Source organism: Pelophylax lessonae, assembly GCF_965119305.1.
Source record: "Pelophylax lessonae genome assembly, chromosome: 5".
Lineage (NCBI taxonomy): Eukaryota > Metazoa > Chordata > Amphibia > Anura > Ranidae > Pelophylax > Pelophylax lessonae.
In genome coordinates this window covers 470916027-470936426 of record NC_138772.1, presented here as the reverse complement: position 1 = coordinate 470936426, position 20400 = coordinate 470916027, and the positions used below count along the sequence as shown (strand labels likewise).

At 44.7% G+C, this 20400-nt stretch overlaps 1 protein-coding gene across 1 annotated transcript in view; it reads left to right on the top strand.

Moving 5' to 3' along the window:
• PIP4P2 (phosphatidylinositol-4,5-bisphosphate 4-phosphatase 2) overlaps positions 1 to 20400 on the top strand; it is a 106732-nt gene that overhangs the window by 69196 nt on the left and 17136 nt on the right. The window contains exons 4-5 of the mRNA XM_082258436.1: positions 2417 to 2540; positions 9865 to 9917. Of these exons, the coding sequence (XP_082114562.1) occupies positions 2417 to 2540; positions 9865 to 9917 (177 nt within the window). The remainder of the gene's footprint in view (positions 1 to 2416; positions 2541 to 9864; positions 9918 to 20400) is intronic.

Below are 20400 nucleotides of genomic sequence, written 5' to 3'. Positions count from 1 at the left end.
TGTGTGGCCTGCCTGTCAACTACATCGTGTTGACTGCTAGTAGAGCTTACACTTATACTGCACAAAAAATATTGCTGCCTTTTCCCCTGGTTTATGGGGCTTTTCCACTGCATGGTACGGATCGGTTTGAAGCTTTTCCACTGTATGGTACGGGTTTGAACGGTTCGGTACGGTTTGGTACAGCGGCGCTTTTCCACTACATGGTACGGCGTTGGTACGGCTCTCTTAAACAGTACCACCTCGGTTGGGGTTCCAAGCAGGCCGTACTGATACCATATCCCACAATCCTTTGCATGCAGCATTGATTGTTTGTCACTACTAGCTACTGATTGGTCAGAGAATCGTTGTAATCCCACACACTTACTACTAAGTACTACAACAGTGGAAAAGCAAACTGAGCTGAGTAGAGCCTATACAGTGCTGAAAGGTGCCGATTCGTACCACGCAGTGGAAAAGCAAACTGAGCCGAGCTGGGCCAAGCAGTGCCGAGTGGAGCCGAGCCGGTTGGAAAAGTGCCATTAGATCGACATAACCTGGCAATACATGTGCTAATTTAATAGAATATTTGAACTCCCAGTTCCATTTACGCTGGAAATGAAGAGCAATCAAAGATCTGAACAAGAGAGAGAGACTGGAATGGCCTGGACCAAACCTGGTGGAAAATAATCTAGTCGCTTACAATGACATTGCATAGATATTTTTCTATTTCCGATATTTAAACCAAATTCTGGTGGTTAATCGAACTTGTGGATGGAAGATGCTTTATTTCATGGCAACAACGTGCAATTGTATTTGCAACTCCTGGTGGATGTAAAGTGGCTGGAATTGACTGAAAATTGTCGCAAGAATGACCGGTTCAGAAGTAATTACACATAAGAACACGTTCAAGTCCCTTCATGGGTGGTTGCCAATTACAAGTATGAAGAAGCTTTAACAAATGTGTTTTTCACAGATGCTATCATTTTTATAAAATTCAAAATGGATTATGTGAGGATGGTTTGGAAATAAAATAGGCTATAGGCTTCGCCTTGGACAAAGTGGAAGCCTACTACTGTGTATTGCATTAAACAGCATGCCTGTAATTGTTTGGAAAACTGAGCTTGCAATGTTAATTGTTTGAATTAGTTGTAGATTCTGTAGCCTTAGTGAGTGATCTTTTTTAATTTATATAGTGCTGTCCTAGTCAAAAATTATTGACCGAGTATATGGAACCATTGATGGCATTCCTTCCTTAGTGAAGAATGGAATCATTTCAAAGTCCCTACAAAATGCCTACAAATACAAATACTGTGTACAGAAACCCACTTAAAGTTTCAGATCAGGAAAAAATAATTTATTTTAAACAGCACAGTGTAATTAAGTTACCGCCAATAATTGGTATCCCATGCCCGCAGTGCTGCTGGTTACACTTATAGATCAGTTATTTTGAACCTTTTCGAGCTTGAGTGCCCAAACTGCAACACAAAACCAACTTATCTGTTTCAAAGTGCCAGCAGGTTAATACTGGGGGTGGGAAGGTGATATATCGCCTCCCAGCCACCTGTCAACTGCCTTCTGAAAATTGATCCATCATGGATTGCTTCTCAGAAGAGCATCAAGGGATGCTCTATATGTAAATGCACCCCAACCCAGCTACTCACCTCTGCATCCCAAAGCCCCCCTCTTTGGTTACTTCTACATGCCCTCCTCTGCTCACTATTGCACCCCCACAAAGCTGCTAACCTTGTAAAGGATAGCCGGTCAGTGGTGTGCGCTCTTCTTCCTCGCATGCCCCCAGAGAGGGCTCTGCATGCCAGCTGTGGCACGCAAGCCATGGGTTTGCCGTCACTGCTATAGATGAACATTTTATTCATACTGGATATACACTCAAATTGTTCACTCTCCCTTTGTCCAGTTACAAAAATCCCTGTATTCCTTTCAATGAATAAAAGGCATTCCGTGAATGGATAAAGAGAGAGGAGGGGAAACAAGTTCTCCCTTTTTGTCTATTCACAAAGTGCCTTTATATTAAGTATAAGTTTTTTTTTTTTTTTTTTTTGTAATTAGGCAAAGGGAGAGGGAGGGGAGAATTTAACAATATGATCTCTGCACTGTACTGTGGACAGAACTGCCCGTCACAGTGCTGGAAAAAGAGCGCTTTAATATCCATCATGAATGAAACTGTCATTTGTAAAGTGGAGATCGACTTTAACAAATCCCTAGGTTTTGGGTTGTAGGAGTCCCATGCACACAGTGGAACATTAACGGCAAGCCTATATGAACCTGAGGGATATGGAACACAAATAACTGGTATTTCCCAGAATTCTCTCTGTCCCATTGAAAGCAGTGACCTGTACTGGAAAAAAAAACCTGAAAAAAAATTCTGCTTCTTAGAACCTGCAGCTCTTAGGTAATAATATTGGCTTATCTTTTATAGCAGACGTATCATTAATCTGGGCCCGGTGATGCTGATACCTGAAGAACAGCCAGCCCAGCCTGCCCTCCCGGTTCAGCCTGAAGGTACCCGAGTAGTTTGTGGCCACTGTGGAAATACTTTTCTAGTAAGTTTTTGATTTAAATTTTACCTATATATGTACTAACCTGGACATGAGAAGATTATCTTAAAAAAGGTTTTGTTTTTCTGGTCTAAAGAACAGTTAGCACAAAGAGAATTGATGGTGCATAGGCTAAATCAAAGGAACAATAACACCTGGTACACACAGGTATTTTTTATTTTTTTCAACCCAGCGGGCTGAACTTAAAAAAACTGTGTATCTCCCTGTACTAACCAGGCCTTGTTAGTACAGAGATCTCCCCGCTGAGCTATTGTGTTCTGACAGTCAGCGCTCACAGCCATTGGCTACGAGTGCTGATCTGATGTTTGGAGGCAGCTGGTTTTCCAACTTGCCCGTTTGACTGAAGCTGCACATTAAAGTAGAACTATAGGCAAAATTTTGTCGTACTTTGGGTTATGCTGCTTCATGATTCGGACACTAGGCAGAAAAAATATCTGGCTACACCCATGGGCAGTCCCAGGGGGTATACTCCCTCTCCTTGCTATAGTCCCACCATTTTTTTCTGCCTAGTCAGGAGTAAGGACCTAGTTCCTTGCTGGAATCTTTGGTCCTGGCAAAATATTTTTGATGGAAAACTTTTTTCTAATGGATTTTTCCTGTGAAATCTAGTATTAACTGCCAGGCTGGGCAAGGGGCTGGATAATCTAGATCCAGTGGTCACCCCAGTCTGGCCAGCTAGCGTGCTAGGTCGGCCGAAACATAGCCCCATTGGGCGTGGGCTGGCCTTGCGAGTTAAACGCTTTGCGAGGTCACATACGACCTGGCCCCGGCCTGAGTTGCAGCGTTCCTTTTAGATGGATCGGTGCCCACCTGGTTCCTGGTATGGTTAGTAGCTGTCCCCCCCACTACACCTGGGGGGGTTTTGCCCCCCCCCTCCACATATGCTGGGGATGTATTTTTTTGCGGTGGTCTGGCCACTTTCCTGGGGTGGGGGCAGGGCGCTATCTGGTGATGGGGGCAGGGGGTGCGCCGCCAGCGACCGGACGATTGACTGGCGGGGGGGGGTGTTGTACTTGGTGGGGGATCCTGTCAGGGCCCCCTGTCCTGCCTGGATCTGTCCTGAGGCCTGATCTCCCGATTTCTGGGTCCCTGTAGGCCTTGTGGCACTGAGCGGAGCCGCCATTTTGTTGTAGCATTGTGTATTCCTATACACAACGACCATGTTTGTGTAGTCCAGCGGACATTTTCTTGTGGTTTGCATTGCAAATAGCGGCGGCCATGACAGTGGAGCCCCGTGGGCGGCGATTTCGGCAGTGGGAGCCCCTCCTTACCCCCAGGTGCTGACTCCTGAATCATTTAGCCTCCAGATCGCCGAACGTGTAGTGCAGATTCTCCTGGTGATGGCAGGTGCCTGTATCGGTGGGTGAGTCTGGTGGGGTCCTCTCCCTCTCTGCTGAGGATTGCTCTGTGAATTGTGGTGACTCATGGAGTCTTTGGAGCACATTTCCCCACCTGATCCCCTTGCTGAGGCTGCGGGGCATTCCAGGTCCCAACCATCCATCCATGCACTGACGGAGGTCCTGGAGTCCCTTGTGTCCCGGGTGGAGGCGGCTTGTGGGTGTCGGGCTAGCAAAAAGCTCCCCCCCCCCCCCGCCTTCCCCTGCCTCATCTGTCTCATCAGATCTTGAATCTGATCCGGCCCCTGCAGACGTAGGTCACCCTGTTGGGTCTGCACGTGCCTGGAATCCTCTGATAGTGAGGATGATTCCTCCACGTCTGTGACCACGCATGAAAAGGCGCTGGTAGATGCACTGATTGTATCTGTGCATGAGACCTTGAAGATGGAGGACACAGCTGAAGCTGCAATGGAGGCACAGGTACCTTTTGCCACTCAAAAGCCACCTAGAGTGTCAAAGTTTTTTCCTTTTCCTGCCTATTTTGACATAATTGTCGCCAAAGAGTGAGGATGACCAAAGCGTCCCCATGGGGTTCCTAAGCACTTTACAAGGCGTTAACCCTATGAGGAGTCCCTTCTTAAGAAGTGGATTTTGCCACCGGTGGTGGACCCTCTAGTTTCCAGGTTAAACAAGGCAACCATGATTCGGGTGGAGGAGTCCCTGGCCTTTAGGGATCTGGCTGACCAGAAGGCAGAGGATGTGACCCGCATTATGTACACTTTAGCTGGTTCGGCAATGAGGCCAGTGTTTACCATTGCCCTAGTGTTGCAACCTCTGACCGAGTGGGCTAAGCTAATACACCGTGACCTGGAGAGTGAATGATGGATCCAAACGACCCTGGTCTAGCAAGCAGAGAGTGGTCCTCTCCAGGCCCGCGAACAAGGCTCCTTCTGCTTCCTTCTTGGGGCGGTACAAGATCTGTTCCTTAAAGGGGTGATCGTCCCGGTTCCGACTTCGGAGCGTTTTCAGGGTTTTTACTCAAACCCTGAAACTGATACCCCGGATGAAGTCCAAGAGGACGAAATGGACATCGGGTTTCAGTGGGCTTTCTTCTCGATACTGTGCCCATTCAAGATACATGTGTTTTTATGCTTGTCATTCTTGTGGAAAATGTACGTTTTTTTACCTTTCAATAAATGTAAAATTTTGGACGTTATCACACTATGTGGAGTTTCTTTATTTCTTTGAGCACCTGAGCCATCCAAAGAGGGACTACACATCAAAGGTCGTTTCAGCAAGTTTATATACCCAAATCGTATGTTACTCTTTTGCCATATGGTAATTAGAGTCCACTAATTCTGGTAAGCGCTCCCAAGTTTTCTTATTTGGTAATTGGAGCATTGGCGTTGTCTTTTCCTTTTTTCTACCTTGGATCACAGAATTACCTCTTTTTCATAAGGATATATAATTCGGACTTGGACACTTTGATTTATTTATTTAGTTTGCAAGATTTGCACTTCATTCGGTTCTCATTGAAATGTAGAAGCATTATTGGACTTTTTGCACATTTTTTTGCACTTTGCACTTTTGCCATTGTTTATACACTTGTATATATGATATTTATTAATAGAATCTTGATTTTATTATGTGTTACAACACATGTTTAATCCTTCCATACCAATTTTAGCGTGACACTTTTTATTAATATATATATGGATTTTACTTAAACCTGTTCACAGTCCCCAGGAAGGAAGGCAACGTGCGTCCAATCCTGGACCTCAAGGCGCTGAACTGCTTAGTGCGGGTACATAAGTTCAGAATGGAGTCAATTCGAATGGTGGTGGCATCCCTGTATCAGGGATTTCCTCGCCTTTATCAAGGATGCCTACATATTCCAATATGTGCCAGTCACCAGCATTTTATCCGCTTTGCTGTGGGAGAGGAGCATTTTCAGTTTGTGGCGTTGCCCTTTTGGGTCCAGTCTTGGATCCAGTGCTAGCCTTGCTACGCCAACGGTGGATCGCAGTACTGGGCTACTTGGACGATCTCCTTCTGCTAGCGGGGTCTCCCTCTGCTCTGGTGGAGAACCCGAAGATTACAATACGAACTCTGCGGGAGTTTCGCTGGATTCTGAATCTTCAGAAGTCTGCCCTAGTTCCGTCCACGAAGATGGACTATTTGGGCCTGACTTTGGACTCAGCCTTAGCCAGAGTGCTCCTTCCTCTGGACAAACTCCAGAAATTGCAGGCTGCAATTTGCCTCCTGTTGTCCAACAAATGGTCATCCCTCCAGAGTTGCATGCCGGTGCTAGGCCTGATGGGATCTACCAACAAGGCGGTTCCATTTGCACAGTTCCATACGGGGTCCCTGCAAAGAGAGGTTCTGGCCAAATGGGACAAGACTCTGCAGTCTCTGGACAATCACATGTGGCTGAGCCGGGGTTCCAAGGAGTCCCCGATATGGTGGCTTCGTTCTCCGGCGCTTCGGCTGGGCAAATTCTTCCTCCCCTTGTATTGGACAGTGGTCACCATGGATGCCAGCCTGTCCAGCTGGGGAGGTGTCCTCAGCAAGCATTCGCTCAGGGATCTGGAGGCAGGAAGAGTACAGACTACTGATCAATGTCCTGGAACTCCGAGCAATTTGACTGTGTCTGGATCATTGGACAGATCATCTTCAGGGATGCCCAGTGCGCATTCAATTGGACAATGCCTCGGTCGTGGCTTATGTCAATCACCAAAGGGGCACAAGATGTGCCCTGATGGCTCAAGAGGTAGCCAGCATTCTAAGGTGAGCAGAACGGTTGGTACCAGCCCTCTCCACCGTGCACATTCCCGGGGTGGAAAATTGGCAAGTGGATTACCTAATCTGGCAGGCGTTGGACCAGGAGGAGTAGTGCCTTCATCTGGAGTGTTTTTCATCAGCTTTGTTTCCGGTGGGGCACCCCTGAGGTGGATCTGTTGGCGTCTTGGCTCAACAGAAAGGTGCAGAGGTTTGTGGCCCAGTCAAGGGATGCTCTGGCAGATGCCACAGACTCGCTGGTGGCCCCGTGGGGTCAGTATCGTCTGATCTCTGCCTTCCCTCCTCTCAAGCTTCTGTCCAAACTCCTACGTAGGATCGAGGCAGAAGGGATTCCGGTAAACTTGGTGGCTCCGGACTGGCCTCGTCGGGCCTGGTACGCCGATCTAGTGTGGCTGACCGCCGAAATCCCTTGGAAGCTTCCTCTCGGGGAGGATCTGCTATTCTATGGACCAATCTTCCATCCTGCTTTACAGTCGCTGGCTTTGACGGCTTGGCTGTTGAACACCAGGTGCTAAAAGATAGAGGTTTGTCGGAGTCGGTGATTCCTACATTGTTAAAAGCTAGGAAATCTACTTCTAGGCAGATCGACCATCGTACGTGGAAGACAAACATTGTGTGGTTTGAGTCTCTTGGGGTTCATTCGCGCTCCTTCTCAGTGGCTCGGATCTTGACCTTCCTTCAACGGGGGGTTGCAAAGAGATTTGAGTACCATCAAGGGCCAGGTCCCCACCTTGGGAGTTTTTTATCCAACGACGTTTGGTCACACACTCCCTGGTGTGTACTTTTCTTCAAGGTGTCCGGCATTTGGTTCCTCCACTGCGGGTTTCGTTGCTGCCTTGGGATCTTAATTTGGTGCTTTCAGCGCTACAGAAATCTTCCTTTGAAAATATTCGGGAGATTCCCCTACTTAGGCTTTCCCAGAAGGTGGCCTTTTTGGTGGCTATCACTTCTGCATGCAGAGTGTCGGGAACTGGCAGCGTTGTCCTGTCGCTCGCTTTATTTGGTTATTCACAAGGATAAGGTGGTGCTTTGCCCCTGTCCGTCATTCCTTCTTAAGGTGGTCTCTGAATTTAATTTGAGTGAAGACATTGTGTTGCCTTCCATGTGTCCTAGGCCTAAACATCTGAAGGAAATAGCCTTGCATGCCTTGGATGTGGTCGGGGCAATTAGGGTGTACCTGGCAGCTACGGAGTCTTTCAGGAAGTCACTCTTTGTGCTCACGGATGGACCTCGCAAAGGGTTGTCCGCTTCCTCTGTGACCATTTCCAGATGGATCCGACAGATGGTGATTCAGACCTATTCAGTCAGGGGTCAGGTTCCACTTTTCCCTGTCAAGGCGAACTCTACTAGAGTGCTTAGTGCCTCCTGTGCCTTCCATCATCAAGTGACGCAGGTTTGCAACTGCTTTGGGATGTCCCAATGGTCAAGATGACAGGAGCTGTGTCCGTCAATGAATAAAAGAGAAAATGGGATTTTTGACTTACCAAAAAATCAATTTCTCTGATGTTCATGAAATGGATTTTACCGTAAGTTTAGACCAAGGAAAGCGTTAGATTTGTTTTCCACCATCTGTGGCCCGTTGCGAAGATTTCCCTTCACTTCCTGTCCCAAAGTCAAACAGGAAGTGAGGAAATCCCTGCAAATAAGAGAATTCCTTGGGAACCCCCAGGTTTCCAGAACTAGTTTTCCCATTGGAGGATTTCCTCTCTTTATTACTTTTCTGGGGACAATCAAAAATGTGGGATTTTCTTTTACTTTCAATGATAATGGTGAACAGGCTAAATAGAGAGAGTGAATCTCTCTAACGGGGACACAAACCGCAATAAAAACTGATAGGGGTTCTAAACCTTCTCCACTCTATCCAAAACTAAAAAAAAAAAAAAGTTTTGCCTTGTGCACCCCTCCACCCAGCCCACCTAAATACTTACTTGAGTTGGATCTTTATCCAGTGCTGCTCTCTCTCTCTCTCTCCCCCCTCATAGACCGAAGCAGGAGCCAGTGAGCGGGGGACGGGGCCTACCCACACTGTGTGTGTCTATGGACACAGAGCTGAATCGGGAGCAAGCCCTCTACCCCATGACAAGCAATTGCTATGGGGGCAGACACTGCAGACGAAGAGCGGAGACTGTCCTTTATCGATTCAACGCTGTGCCAGCCTGGAGCAGCGATGGCCCCTCTCCCTGCACTCTCCAGGCACAGAGGCAGCAGTGGGAGCCATTGGCTCCGGTTGCTGTCAATCAAATACTGTACACACTCAGCAAAGTTTAGGAGCGTGCCTACACTTGTGCCCCCATAGCAAGTGACTTGCTATGGAAGCACACAAAGTTGATGAGGAGCAGAGAGTGCTGGCGTGAAACCCCGAAGAGAAAGAAGGGGTCGGTCTGTACGACAACTTTGCACAGGGCAGGTATGTTTCTTCCGGACCTTTGCAGTAATCCAGTGTAAAACTCTATATTTGTGCAGGAACTTTCTGTAATAAAGACAGGCCACTGCTGCTCTCTGTCTTTGTGCAGGGTGACTGGTCTTGTCCCCACTCCCTCCTGTAGTTTTCTGCAGGCGGCCTATAGTGGGTGGATTAGTTGGTTCCCTCCCACAGCTCTGCCCTCTGCATAGGGTTTGTGCAGCACAGTGATGATTGCACACCCAGTTATAACCTAGTAAAAGTAGTGGGGACAACGCATTTAATGTGTATAGAGTGGATTTATATGCTGTGTGGCTATTGAGGATTTAAATAAGCTTTGTGCCCGGAGTTCAGCTTTAAGTAAAAAGAATTATGACATGCAGTTTTTCTGTATGTTCTTTCTTCACATTTGTGTCCCAGAAAATTTAGAACTGAAAACATTCAGGACATGCAAGATGTTTACAGGAGAGAAAACATTCTGTGGCATGGATTTCCAAGTACTGCATAGATGACGTTAAGCGCCCCTACATGAGTATATAGTGATCCTGTTTGTCATTGCTTAGAGCCTGTGTTACGTCAACCAGTGGCTGACCTAATTTCACCAAAGCCTGGGAAATTCCCTGTTCTGGGAATACCAGTCTGAAAGCTACTTGAAGGCAGTCGTATATCAATGTTAAATAACATTGGAGGTTTGTGTCTATAGTCTGCTCATGACGTTAAGATGACCCTAAATAAACATTGTCGCTAACTAGCTCATATTTATCTCTTCTAGTGGATGGAACTGAGATTCAACACATTGGCAAAGTGCCCACATTGCAAGAAAATGTGAGTATCTGATACTGAGGATTACAGAACTCCAGGCAAATATCTTAAACCAACTTTTAACTCACTTATGTATTCCTTTTGAAATTCATAATATAATTTGCAATTCAAATGCTCTAATTACCCTAGTATGTCTTTATATTGAGATAATATAAAGACGGCACCCCAGACTAAGATTAAAAAGATATGTGAAGGAGATGCCTTCAGTGTTATCTGAGTGAAGGTGCATTCTGACTCCAGAATTAAGTGGGGTACACACTAGTAGAAAATCTGCCGAGAATTCCCGTCCGAGGTAAAATTGTCCGATTTACAGCTAGTGTGTACACAACTTTCAGCAGCCGATGCCAACATTTTCAACAAAAAAAAAAAACGGAGGGACAAACACTATAAAATTTTTATCATCCGTCCCCAGACGATCAATTTTCGTTTAATGTGTATTCAGTACGTCCGCGCAAAATCGGATACGAAAGACCACGCATGATCTGAAGATGCTGACGACCCGGAAGTCTAGGAACAAATGTCCCAAAAAAAAAAAAAAATCGGACGAGAAATTTCGTGAACATTATGCACTGTCAACTAAAAATGGTTATGACCGCTGAACATGAGAGAGAAAAATCGGAGGATATTTCGTCCGATTTTCGTCAAGTGTGTACGAGCCTTTAGAGTCAGAATACATTGAGGTTATGTTTACAAATGTGAACGTTGGAGTTTCAGGGATGGTTAGTACTGGTGTTTGATATAAAGAGAGGGTCATAAGAGTAAGGGTTGCAAGGATGTGTAGTGTTAAGGTGGCAGAGAGGGTTAGTGTTGGGGTTCTGTTTATAGGGGTAATCAGTGAGAGGGTTGAAGTTACAAGAAAGGTTAGTGTTGGGGATGACAAGGAGGGTTAATGTTAGGTTTGTGGTTACAGGGATGGTCAGGGTGGGTATTGGAGTTACAGGAATGGATGGTTGGAGAGAGGCGGGGCTTTAGGATAGGACATTGCTCTCTTTACTGTTGTGTAAGTTTTATGTGCCAAGAACTAGCAGCTCTGAATACAAACTTGTTTACATAGACTGACTTGTTGGATGAAAATAGCTCATGGTGCACATTACTGAAAAGTGGACTAAAATTCCAAACAGCAAGCAGGAGGTGGGCCAGTCTCGATGCTTTCCAGCCACATATTACAGAAGGGTTTGGTGAACCATATTGTCATTGCTTGACATTCAAGAATTAGTGATCCTTCCCATCTGTATTTTGGTTGGTGTTGACTTTGCATTATGAAAGCTAAAATGTAACAATAACTGCAGTCCTGAAAAGCATTTACACCGACTGACAAAAATTGCTTTCCAGATAAACTCAACCAGACCTTTTCCTCCTCTTTGGAGAAAGCATAGCTTGGAGCAGAGAATTTTCCCCTGTACACATTCCATGAGCAAAGCCCAGTCATATTGTAGTCATGTGAGCATTCATACCATTAAATGATCACATAGTGGAAATGGTCATTTGTCATGTGGTTTCTCTAATCTTTCTACTAATGTAGGCCAGGCATGCTGAAATCCCACTCTGAGGATAGTATTTTATAGTAGAATTTGTGCAAAGCTGTACATTGATTTTAACACACAAAGGATAGTATATAATAATTTAGGTTTCAATTTTTTTAAATGTACATATATACTCTTAACTGAATGACTTAGTTTGCTAAACTAACACTGTGAATCATACACAACTCCAATTTTTTGTTTTCTTTTTGTAAAAAAAAAAAACTCCCTGTTTACATATTTCAACTTTCTGCTGTATCTTATTATTTTAATAAAAGCTGTAGCCTAAGTGCTGGTTCACATTTGTGCGATGCCAGAACGCTGCGAATATACAGCGTGTTCCCGCATCGCTTCCGCACCCCTGGCAGTTCACACTGCCATATGTGATACGCTGGGGGTGTCAATTAAAAGTTGACAACACCGCCAGATCAGATCGCATATCACAGTGCGATATGAAAGTTTGCACAGAATCGGATCGCACTAGTGTGAACCACCAAGCGATCTGATTCTGCTGCGGACCAAAAAAAGGTCCTGTGCGTGTTTTAGTGCGATTGCGGTGCGAATTTAGCCATACAAACTGTATAGCTGAATTTGCACCGCACAGAGATCGCATGTAATTATAGGATTTTAGTATTTTAGGAGCAGAGACACATTTAGGCTTGTAACTACCCCAGAAGGGTTTCTGCCGCAGAGAATTCTGGGAGTGGGTATAAGTTTGAGGGGAGTGCATGACTCATTATCTTTGAGGGAAGCCGAGTCCCAGGAGTGAGAGTACAGCTGTCTCTCCTCCTTTCAGAGGAAGCGATGTCTCTGGGTGCTGCCTGAGAATCAAGAGGGTGCTGCGTGAGCTGAAGGGGATCCGGTGTGCCGAGAACCAGCGGAGAGAGAGAGAGCGGTCCAGTCCCAGGAAAGCCTACACAGGTTGTGAGTACTGAGGATTGCCCCTGGGGGTCTGCCTGTGTCAGAGGGGACCACTCCAGAGAAGGTTCTGGGATCCAAGTGTCAGCTAAGTGTAAAGGGGGTGCCTGGTCGGAGGACCCTGAAGTTAGAGGGGGTACCTAGGTTGAGGACCCTGAAGTGTGAAGGGCGCCTGCAGTTTGGGCCCTGAAAAGTTAGTGCATAGTGTAGAGTGTGCCAGTGGAGAGTTGCAGCAGCACAGGAATTTACCAAGAGCTACCTCAAGCTAGCGCAAGGCTTGGGGGGGGGGGGGGTAGCTGTTTAGTGACTTTTAAGCAAAGCAGTGTCAGAAGTCAAGTATTCTTCAGTACTGGATCTTCTGGACTAAAGTCAAGGTTCCAGCAGTAGAGTTTATTCAAGCGTCAGGGAGCATTGGCTAGCGTCAGCTGGCATCGAGACAGCGCTAACAAGCATTTTTGTTAGGAAGAGTCCCAAACCTGTACCTAGTTGAGCCAAAGGAGTATCCCACTCATTCCCTTCTCCCATCCCTTAAATACAATAAAAACAATAAACCGAAGATGCTGGAATTGTCATTGACTCAGTTCTCACACTGGGCTGGAGAGGTAACCGGTAACAATAGCAGACCCAAAAAAACTGCTACATTTAAATTGATAGCAGCAAAAGGTTTTTAAAAAAATTTGGGACAGGGCAATAAAAAGCTGTCAAAGTAAGGCCCCTTTCACACATATGGACTGTTTGTCCGTTGTTCATTCATCTGTTGACAGATGAAAAACTGACATCATAGGGTCCTGCCAATTCATATACCTTCACATTTTCTTCAAATCTTACAACGTAAAATAATTAAATTCACATGGGGTTCAATCAAACCTAGATTGCCCGAATCCACATTTATTCTCCCCAAAACAAGGGGTGGACTGGGTCTCCCCAATTTTGCCACATATTACAAAGCTGCGCAATTGGCACAATTAACTAAGTATCATGCCACTACTGAAATTTCCTTATGGGTTACGATAGAATCTATCGAATGTGACCCCATCTCAATTTCCAATCTCTTATGGTTACAACCATCAGATCGAAAACATATTACTAATACAATTACCAAGCATTCTCTCTCTTTATGGGATAGACTAATTATAATTTACAGTCTACACACAATCCACTACAATCTTTTCTGAGAAATCCAGCCTTTTATCCGGCTTGGGAATTCCCAAATTCATTTCGGGCATGGTCTAGGTCAGGCCTGTCAAGGATATTTAATCTGGTCTCTAGCTCTTCTATCTTAAGTTTTCCTGAACTTTGTGAATCACATCATTTACCACATTCAGAACTTTTTCGATATCTCCAAATTAAAAATTTCTATACCCCATTTATAACAAATGGTACCATTCTGAATCGGCTCTCTCAATTTGAGCGTATCTGTATCACAACCCACACTCCAGAGGTCTAATTTCTAGCCTATATTCTCAATTGCTTAACAATCCAGACGTAGATACACCAAACTATGTCAGGAAATGGGAAACAGACCTTGGCCGTACACTTAACCAATCAGAATGGTCTGAAATATGGTCTGTAACTAAATCTTCTTCTTCAAATATTATCGCAATTGAATCATCATACAAGGTTCTTTCACGATGGTACTTGGTACCAGCTAGAATCGCCAATTTCACACCAAACTATCCGGCCTTTTGTTTCAGAGGTTGTACGGAAATAGGTACACATGTTCATATATGGTGGAATTGCTCAATTGCTACAGTTTTTTGGAAAGAAATATTCTCTCTAGCATCTAAAATGTTTGAAATAGATATTACTCGAGATCTGGTGATTGCCATTTTGAATTTAAAACCTGCATGCCTGACACGAAAACAATTCAAATGATTCCTTCAGCTTCTTAATGCCGCTAAACAAACCATAGCCAAAGCTTGGAAGACTACAACTTTGAATCTTGTAGAAGTTAAACATAAGATGAATAATGCATTATTACATGCAAAAATGGAAGCCATGGATTGCGATAAATTTAGTGCTTTTATAAGCATTTGGGACCCTTGGATTAAACATGGCCTATCACCGGGTTTTGAGGAACAGGTTCTGAATGCTTGGTAGTTAAGACTTATATTTTATTTACTTTGTATTAACTTTTGTGGTACAAGTTCTATTCTCGATGCCCTCTCCTTTACCAACTTTACCATACCCACTCCCTGCTGACTTCTTCCTTTTCCCTTTTTTTTTTCCCCCACAGCCATGTTCTGAATACCCTCTCAAAATCTTAAAATCTCAGAATATCATATTAATAATTCTACCTTTTTTCTTTTGTTCCTTCCTTTTGTGCAAACTTCACTATACAGTATAACATTTATAATACTTCTGTAACAATAACAGTATTTTTACTTCTGTTTTTGTTTTGTAACTTGCTTTATGACTGTTTTATAAAACTCTATAAAAGTATTGAACGAGAAAAAATCCTAAAAAAAAAAAAAAAAACTGACATCATTACATGTCTGTGGACCAACGAATATAAACGAATCATCTGTTTACATCTGTTCACATCTGTTTTATATCCGTTAAGATCTGTTTATTGAAAGGGATCATAGCTCTTTTTTTTGGTCTGTTTAAAAAAAACGGAAGTGGACCTAAACGAATGTAAACAAACGATTGGGTTTTGCATTGGTTGTTAGGAGCCGGCACCCACCGGGGTCCTAACAACCAGAGACTCATCTCTGCAGAATGTAAAGAAAAGATGTATAAAAAAATTGCAGCGAACAAGGGTTAGTGTGTTTAGGAGACCGTGTGGGGTGGGGGGGGGGGTGGTGTGTAGACAGTGAGGGGGCAGTGTGTACAGACAGGCTCCCTGACTTGGTGGCTCTGAATTGATGGCTTCTTTGTTTTGTTTACTTTACTGCTGGAGCAAAAGCGGTCATTCAGCCCCGTTGCTGAAGAAGAGAGAGAGGCAGGGTCTACGGGTTATGTCACTGGGTGACCACGCCCCTTCGTTTACTTTAGCAACTAGGCCGAATTATAGAGTCGGCAATGGCAAAGCGGGCAAGTGAGGGAGCCTGTCTGTACACCCTGCCCCCTACTGTATACACTGCTCCAGCTCCCCCTTCTTCGGTGGCGTGGATTCTGTCTGGAGCATTACCCGGACCATGGAAGGGTAAGTAAAGTCCCCCCCTCTCCCCTTTTGGCGTTTTTTTGGGGTGTATGTGGGTAACCTCCAGGGACGGTCGGATCTTCCTGTAGGTTCCCTGCTCCCATCCAGAAATCCCTTAGTGAGCTGGGCTTCCTCCACTCCCTTTCCCTTCTGTCTGGACCTGGAGTCTGGTGGGGGCCCAGGGCAGAGGATGCAGCGGAGACCCCTGGGGTCTCCCCCGCTATCCCCACTCTGTAAGGGTCCTGGGATAGTTTGTTTTCTGCCCTGGTAGTCTGGAGGGGTCCCAGTGTAGGAGACCCCAAGGTGCATGCCCTAACTGGTTGCAGTGTGGGTATAGTGCAGGGGGGTCTCAGTGCAAAGACCAGTGCAGAGTGCGCAGCGGAGTTTCCTCTAACGTGTCCTATTTGTGGAGTACAGTACCTTAAGGAGGGAATGAAAGGATATGGAGCTGCGCTATATTAATGTAGCACTGCCCCCTTGAGGACTGTCAGATGGCACACTTACGGGTCCGCCTGAGTTAACATTATCAACCTTGACATGCACTCTCTCACTTTTCCTCTTTGGCTCGTCAAATAATCAGTCCAGGGGTATGTAGTTGTTTTTGAGTTTCATTATAAATTAGGGTTGGGGGAAGGGAATAGTGAGGTACTCTGAATTAACTATGCACATTATTGGAGGACTTCTAGCTCTCGGTACAGCCAGGCTGTTGATCCACCTTGCCACTGAGGTGAATTTAGCTTTGTCTCTTTCCTAAGATGACTTGATGAACTAAGGTTATCTTCAGGACACTCTTCCCCAGTATCCTCTTTCTTGACTGCCGACACCCGTCCACTGACTATTCTACTCTTGGGGTGGCCCCCCTCAGGTCAGGCCCCTCGACACGAGCCCCAGTACTCACAATACAGTTTTTCTAGGGTCTCCAGTGTCTCCCACTTTGTCATTTCTCCTGGACCTCTGGGTTCATCTCCATTCCACTGGCCCTCAGGACGACCTCCTGAGGCCACGTGCCACTGCTACAGAGGGGGAGGCAGCCGGCACCCTCCCTCCGGGACTGCTCTCCAGCTAAAGACCCTGTGGCACATGTGCTCCTGGCTTTTATACAGTATCCTAGAATGCATCGAGGCGACCTGCCCCTGACAATCACCAGGACTGTTTCAAAGCCAATGCATCCATTTGTCAGGTTTCCTCCAACTGTCCAACATGCCTCCCTATTGGACCAGTGTGAAACACTCTCTAGACATAATGAATCACATACTGAGCACAATGAGCAGATCTTACTAACAGATCCTGCTCTCTAATAGGCAGAGAGCAACGCAGACTCGCCTGCAGCTTCTCTGATAGGCAGACAGAACCAAAAACTATACTCTCTCACTAGCACCTACCTAGGAGGGTGCTACATCAATAATAGTAAAATAATACAATAGTGAAACAATATTAAAATGACATAATATAAATCTCAAGCTTCAACGCATAAGATCATGCATTTTCAAATGATACTATGATGAAAAAGTGCGTGTGCAAAAACCAAATCCACAACAAGTGTTAACACATAAACCAATAAAGATAAGTCCCAAAAGGGGTATATATCCTGTGAGATGCTCAAAAAAACTAAAAAACGTGTCCAAGATAACACTGTGCAATGGTGATGAAAGAAAAAACGAAAAGTCTGTTGATTCAAAAATAATGTGATCCAAACAGTGATAAAGTGTGTCCTTTTCCCCACAACCGATATACAACATATGGGGGTCAAACGTTGGCTAAAGGGGATTACTCCATAATAGTCAAACGCAGCTCATATATAATAAAATGAGGATCTCCATAGTGTAGTAAGTAAAATAAGGCTTCATTGTAAACAGTAGCCACTTACAGTTGAGTAGGAGACAACAGATGAAACCTAAGGAACCAAACCGAGGGGTCCCAGGAAGATAGCAGCGAACAAATCTGAACTTCTGGTCTCGGCCGTAGGCCAGAAGAGTTGAAGCTTGAGATTTATATTATGTCATTTTAATATTGTTTCACTATTGTATTATTTTACTATTACTGATATAGTGCCGCTCCATATCCTTTCATTCTGTTTTTATGTGGTGACACTATAAGGTTTTGCTGCTTTATCCAGTTTGATATACACAGTTTCCTATTATTTTGAGTAACTGCCTCTCACGTGGTAGTGCATTCGTTTTTTATTTTATACCTTCAGGGGGGGTCCCCTTGCAGAGGGCGCAGCGTTGCAGAAGGTGCAGGGAGGATCCTGGCAGCATGCTTCGGCATCTGTAGCTGCCGGACGGCCATGTTGGAGAAGTCTGATGACATAATGGTGGCCATTTTCCCTTGGTCTGGCTTGTCCCTGGCTGGTGGCTATGTTTGTGTAGCCCGATTATGTCACGGCGGCTAATTTCCCTTAGTCCGGGAGATTCTAGAGATGGCTAAAGCCTCGTGGGGATGCCGAAGCTCCTCCTCTTCCTTCTCCGTTTCCTCTTCCTATGCCCGGGACATATTAAAAGGGATGGCATCCATGGTGTTGCTGGGTCCGAATTCTCCGCATTCTTCTGGTCAGTAGGGTGAGCCCTTGGGGGTCCCTGTTTTTTCTCTCTCTGCTGATCGCTTTAGCTTTAGAGCTTTAGGAGATTCCTGAAGTGGTGCCAAAAGATCGTTTTTAGACTGCAAGGTCTTCCTTTCCTTATGGAGCCTCGGGGTCACTTCTCCCCCACTGACCCCTTCATTGAGGTAGCAGGTCCCTTGGAACCCCAGATTTCCATGGTTGCACTGACGGCGGTCCTGCAGTCCTTAGTGTCCCGGGTGGAAGTGGCATGTGGATAAAGGCCCAGGAGGAAGCATCCCCCCACCTTCCCCTGCTCAGTCAATCTCATCTTATTCTGAGCCGGATGCTGCCATGGACGTGGCCTGTCCAGAGGGGCTTAATATCACACCCCAGATCCATCTAATAGGATAATTCCTCCATGGTCGCAGCAGCAAATGAAAAAGCGCTGGTAGATGCAAATATCACTGCAGTGCGTGAGACCCAATTAAGGCTGTTGTGTCCTGGTTAGGGCTCTTAAGTTTAGCCTTTGGTTATTTTCCCCACCTCTCATTTTCCTTTTGGCACTGCTTTTGGATGTCCCAAGGAGTTATGATCTATGGAGTGCTGTGTCTATCGATGAACGAAAGAGAAAATGGGATTTTTTTACTTACCGTAAAATCCATTTCTCTGAGTTTGACGGACACAGCACCCACCCCTCTCTAAGGAGTTTTGATACTTCTAATACTGCTTACTACTAAACTGATTACCTAGAGCAGAGAGGGGGGTTATATACCAGCTGAGGATGGCCCATGGGCGTAGCTAGCTGTTTTTTTCTTCTGCCTAGTCCTACTCCTGGAGGAGGCAATATAAGCTAGTAGTTATGATCTATGGAGTGCTGTGTCCGTCGATGAACTCAGAGAAATGTATTTTACGGTAAGTACAAAAATCCCATTATTCTTTTTGGCAATCCTGGGTGCAATGTCCTCCAGACTAAAGAGGAGAGGGACCTTCCGGGTCGTTATCAGTGCTCGGTTAAAAAGCATTTATCTCTGACAGTATGGGGGTGCATCAGTACAAATTGAATGGGCAGCTTGCACATCTGGAAAGGCACCACCAATGCTAAAAGATATATCCAGATTTTAGAGCAGCATATGCTCCCATCCAGATAACCTCTTTTTCAGGGAAGGCCTTGCATATTTCAGCAGGACAATGTTATACTGCATTGTTGACAACAGCATGGCTTTTTAGTGGTAGAGTCCAGGTGCCTAAATGGCCCGCTTGCAATCCAGACCTTTTTACCAATTAAAAATATTTGGTGCATCTTGAAGCAAAAATATATGACAAAGAAGACCCAGGATCATTGAGCAGTAAGAATCCAATGCCAGGGAAGAATGGGACAACATTCCTCTCCCAAAACTCCAGTAACTGGTCTCCTTAGTTCCCAGACATTTACAGGATGTTGTTAAAAGAAAAGGGGATGCTGCCATCAATTTCAAAATACCTTATTTTTTCTTACAATGATACATACTCTCAGTTTAAACTTTTGATAGGTTTTCTATTTTCTGTTGTAAATAAAATATGGTATGAGATTTGCAGATTGTTGCATTTTGTTTTTATGTAGATGTTTTTTTTTTTTTTTAATTGGGGATGTGTGTGTGTGTATATTATGATTTTTACCAAATCTGTGTCCTTATAAAAATTAAAAGTAAGATTCCAATGTTTCCATTTTCATTAAAGTATACTGTATGTAAACCCAACCACTAAAATCTTACATAATCTTTAATATGTTAATTGCATTTCAAAAGTAGTATTCAATATTTTTCAATCTGAAATTTTCATTAAAAAATAATACCTGTTAATCCTGCCATGAAGGTCATTGAACAAAAAGTTCCTCTTATAGGGTGACAGCACTCTGACCCTGTTTACCAGTTGATTTTCTGCATTATTATACTGTCACATGCTCTGCCAATACTAATGGCCACTCTTGTGCACATATATAGGCATGGTCCACTGTTATCTTCACAAAACTCTTCCTAAGATATGACATGAAGCAGTGGCTGGAATGCATGCTTGTAAACAGGAAGTGGCTACAGGAGTAAAATTGAAGATAATTTAAAAAAAGCAAAAAAAAAAAAAAAAGCAATTTTGTATGATACATAATGCTTTAGCAAACTATTTATCTTTCAATTTGGGATGGCATTTGTTGTAACTACTGCAAGGGCTCATTCACAACAAAAATTCAGCATATTTCTGCACTTGAAAGTCACAAGTGTTAGTTTGAAACCATGAATCGCACACGATCGCACGGTCTGATTCACATGAGATTAGGGTGCAGTGAGATTTCAGCCCATTCATTTGAATAGGCTGAAATCGCACTGGACATCA